The 2,262-nt window shown below is 42.3% G+C and overlaps 1 protein-coding gene across 1 annotated transcript in view; it reads left to right on the top strand.

Annotated features, from left to right (window-relative positions):
* Nucleotides 1-2,262, top strand: part of RNF144B (ring finger protein 144B) — an 89,785-nt gene that overhangs the window by 79,004 nt on the left and 8,519 nt on the right. The window contains exon 5 of the mRNA XM_006888662.1: nt 1,546-1,690. Coding sequence (XP_006888724.1) covers nt 1,546-1,690 — 145 coding nt within the window. The remainder of the gene's footprint in view (nt 1-1,545; nt 1,691-2,262) is intronic.

Raw genomic sequence — 2,262 nt, 5'->3', positions numbered from 1 at the left:
ACAACTGCATTGGATGGCCTAGTGGTAAGAAACTTTGCTGCAGTTCCAAAGGCAAATAAATGGTTTGAATTCAAGCTGTTCTACAGGAGAAGGATGAACAATCTCCTCCTATGCAATTACTGCCTTTTAAACCCACTGGAGGGTCAGCAACGTGTCAGTTCTGACTTGACAGCACACAACAACAGCAGTGCTATGTAAAATGATTGTCAGTACCAAGGCAGATCCTAGGCCTGGCAACACTTGAACTTGATTTCTCTGTATGCTGGATGGTGGTTTTAATCAATAGTAGCAAAAGTGTAAGCCAATGCTAGGGCTCACGTCTTCCACATCAGCCCAGTACCCACCCCTTTAAGCTGTGAGCAGTCTTTGGGGGTGTTAAAGTGCTTGGCCAACTAACCTAAAGTAGTAGGTGCTTCAGTTGAAAGACTTTTCAATTGATTTCTGAAAAACATCATCCATTGAATGTTCACAGTTCTACTGTGACACAAATGGGATTTCTGTGAATTGAAAACTGATTTTTATAACAACCAGATTGGTTTTTGTGATTAAGCTATGAACCTGTGCTGACTTAGTAATTTTTGCTGAGTAGGGGGTTCTGTTTCATTTTTAAATAATACTAGACATTTGAAGAAAGGTGTGATTATTGATTTTTCCCCCCTCTCCCACTTCCAATTAGTTTCATGAACTGTTGCTATTGTTGTTGTTATGTATTATCCATTCTCCTGTGACTCATAGCGATTGTACACACAATAGCTCTGAACCCCACTCTATCCTGGCCCAATCTCACTGTCTCTGATACACTTACCCTCATTACCTCAGTCACTGTGTCAATCCATCTCATATGAGGATTTCCTCTCCTGTGCTGTCCCTCTACCCTTCAAAGCATAATATCTTCCAAGGACTCGTCCTTCCTTGCAACTTGCTCAAAGTATGTGAGATGGAACCTCAAAATCTTTGCCTGCCGAGGAATAGCTTGGCTTCACCCTCTCCAGAACAGACCTTTTCATTCTCTTAAACAAGCTTAATTATTGATCCACAGTTTCCATCTTGGGCTACTTTTTGTGTGGTGTGGACCACTAGTGATATGTTTCTGTCCTGTTAATTAGCCTCAATTTTTTCCCTTGGCAGCAAGTCAAAACACGCATAGCTAAGTTAATGACCTCCCTACCCATTAGGGTCCCTGGAAATGATAATAAAATGGAATCTTGTGGTGGTGATGGTTGCTGTGGAATAAATTCCAATTCCTGGTGAGCTCATGTATTCAGAGTACATCTGAGCTCCAGAGGTTTTCTTGGCTATCTTGATGGAAGGAGACTGACAGACAATGTTACCACTGAATGAGTTTGAATTGCTAGCCTCTTAGGTTAGCCATTGGGCACAAACCAGCCATAGGAACCTTTCTCAGAGTGTTTTAGTGAAGTATTTATGTTCAGACCATTCTTCCCGCATCCCTGGTTGGGGTGTGTGGCTTTGTGCTTCTTGATTTCTTATCAAGCAGCTTTCTCAGTCTTCACTGTCACAATTTCCCACCTTCTTTGTTTCTAGGACTCTCTTTGGGACAGATGCGGAAGCCCCCATCAAGCAGTGTCCAGTTTGCCGGGTGTATATTGAACGCAACGAAGGCTGCGCTCAGATGATGTGCAAGAATTGCAAGCACACGTTCTGCTGGTACTGTCTGCAGAATCTGGACGTAAGTGCACGTGGAGGAGGCTTCTGGGCTGGTGATGTGGGGCTTCCTCCATTCACTGTCTCCACAACACCCAGTATCCTACAGGCTTGCCTTTTAAAGTAATGAGCCGATTTTTTGTCCTCCTGTGAGTGATATCTGGTTTTTGTTTCTGAGACTTCTTGAGTTTTGTTCTTTATATAACTCTAAAACCCCTCCTCAGTTATCTAGGTGTATCATCTTAGCTTTGCACTTGATCTTTGCCTAAAGACTGAGAAGTGACAGCCACCTTAAGTTTAAAGGCAAACTTTTGGTTAAGAGACATTTACCACACCTTATTTACCACACATCACTGTCTTACTTTGAATAGGTTTTACTTCTTTTTTTTTATTATTATTAAATTTTATTAGTTTCAATGAAAACTCACAGGGATTCTGGGCTTTCACTCCTTCATTGCCGCATCATTCTCTCCACCCTCCTCCCCAGTGTGTTCTTCTTCCCCGCCATCCGAATGTCTGTTTTAATTGTCCAATTGCCACAGTGCTTGTCAAAGTCAGTTCTGATTAATCTCCTTTGTCGGTGTGTCCTTTGCCATT

The sequence above is a fragment of the Elephantulus edwardii genome, unplaced genomic scaffold (assembly GCF_000299155.1).
Source record: "Elephantulus edwardii isolate Elephantulus edwardi_28Jun2011 unplaced genomic scaffold, EleEdw1.0 scaffold00070, whole genome shotgun sequence".
Classification (NCBI taxonomy): Eukaryota; Metazoa; Chordata; class Mammalia; order Macroscelidea; family Macroscelididae; genus Elephantulus; species Elephantulus edwardii.
The sequence above is the reverse complement of the archived record's forward strand: the minus strand, read 5'-3'. Positions and strand labels throughout refer to the sequence as shown.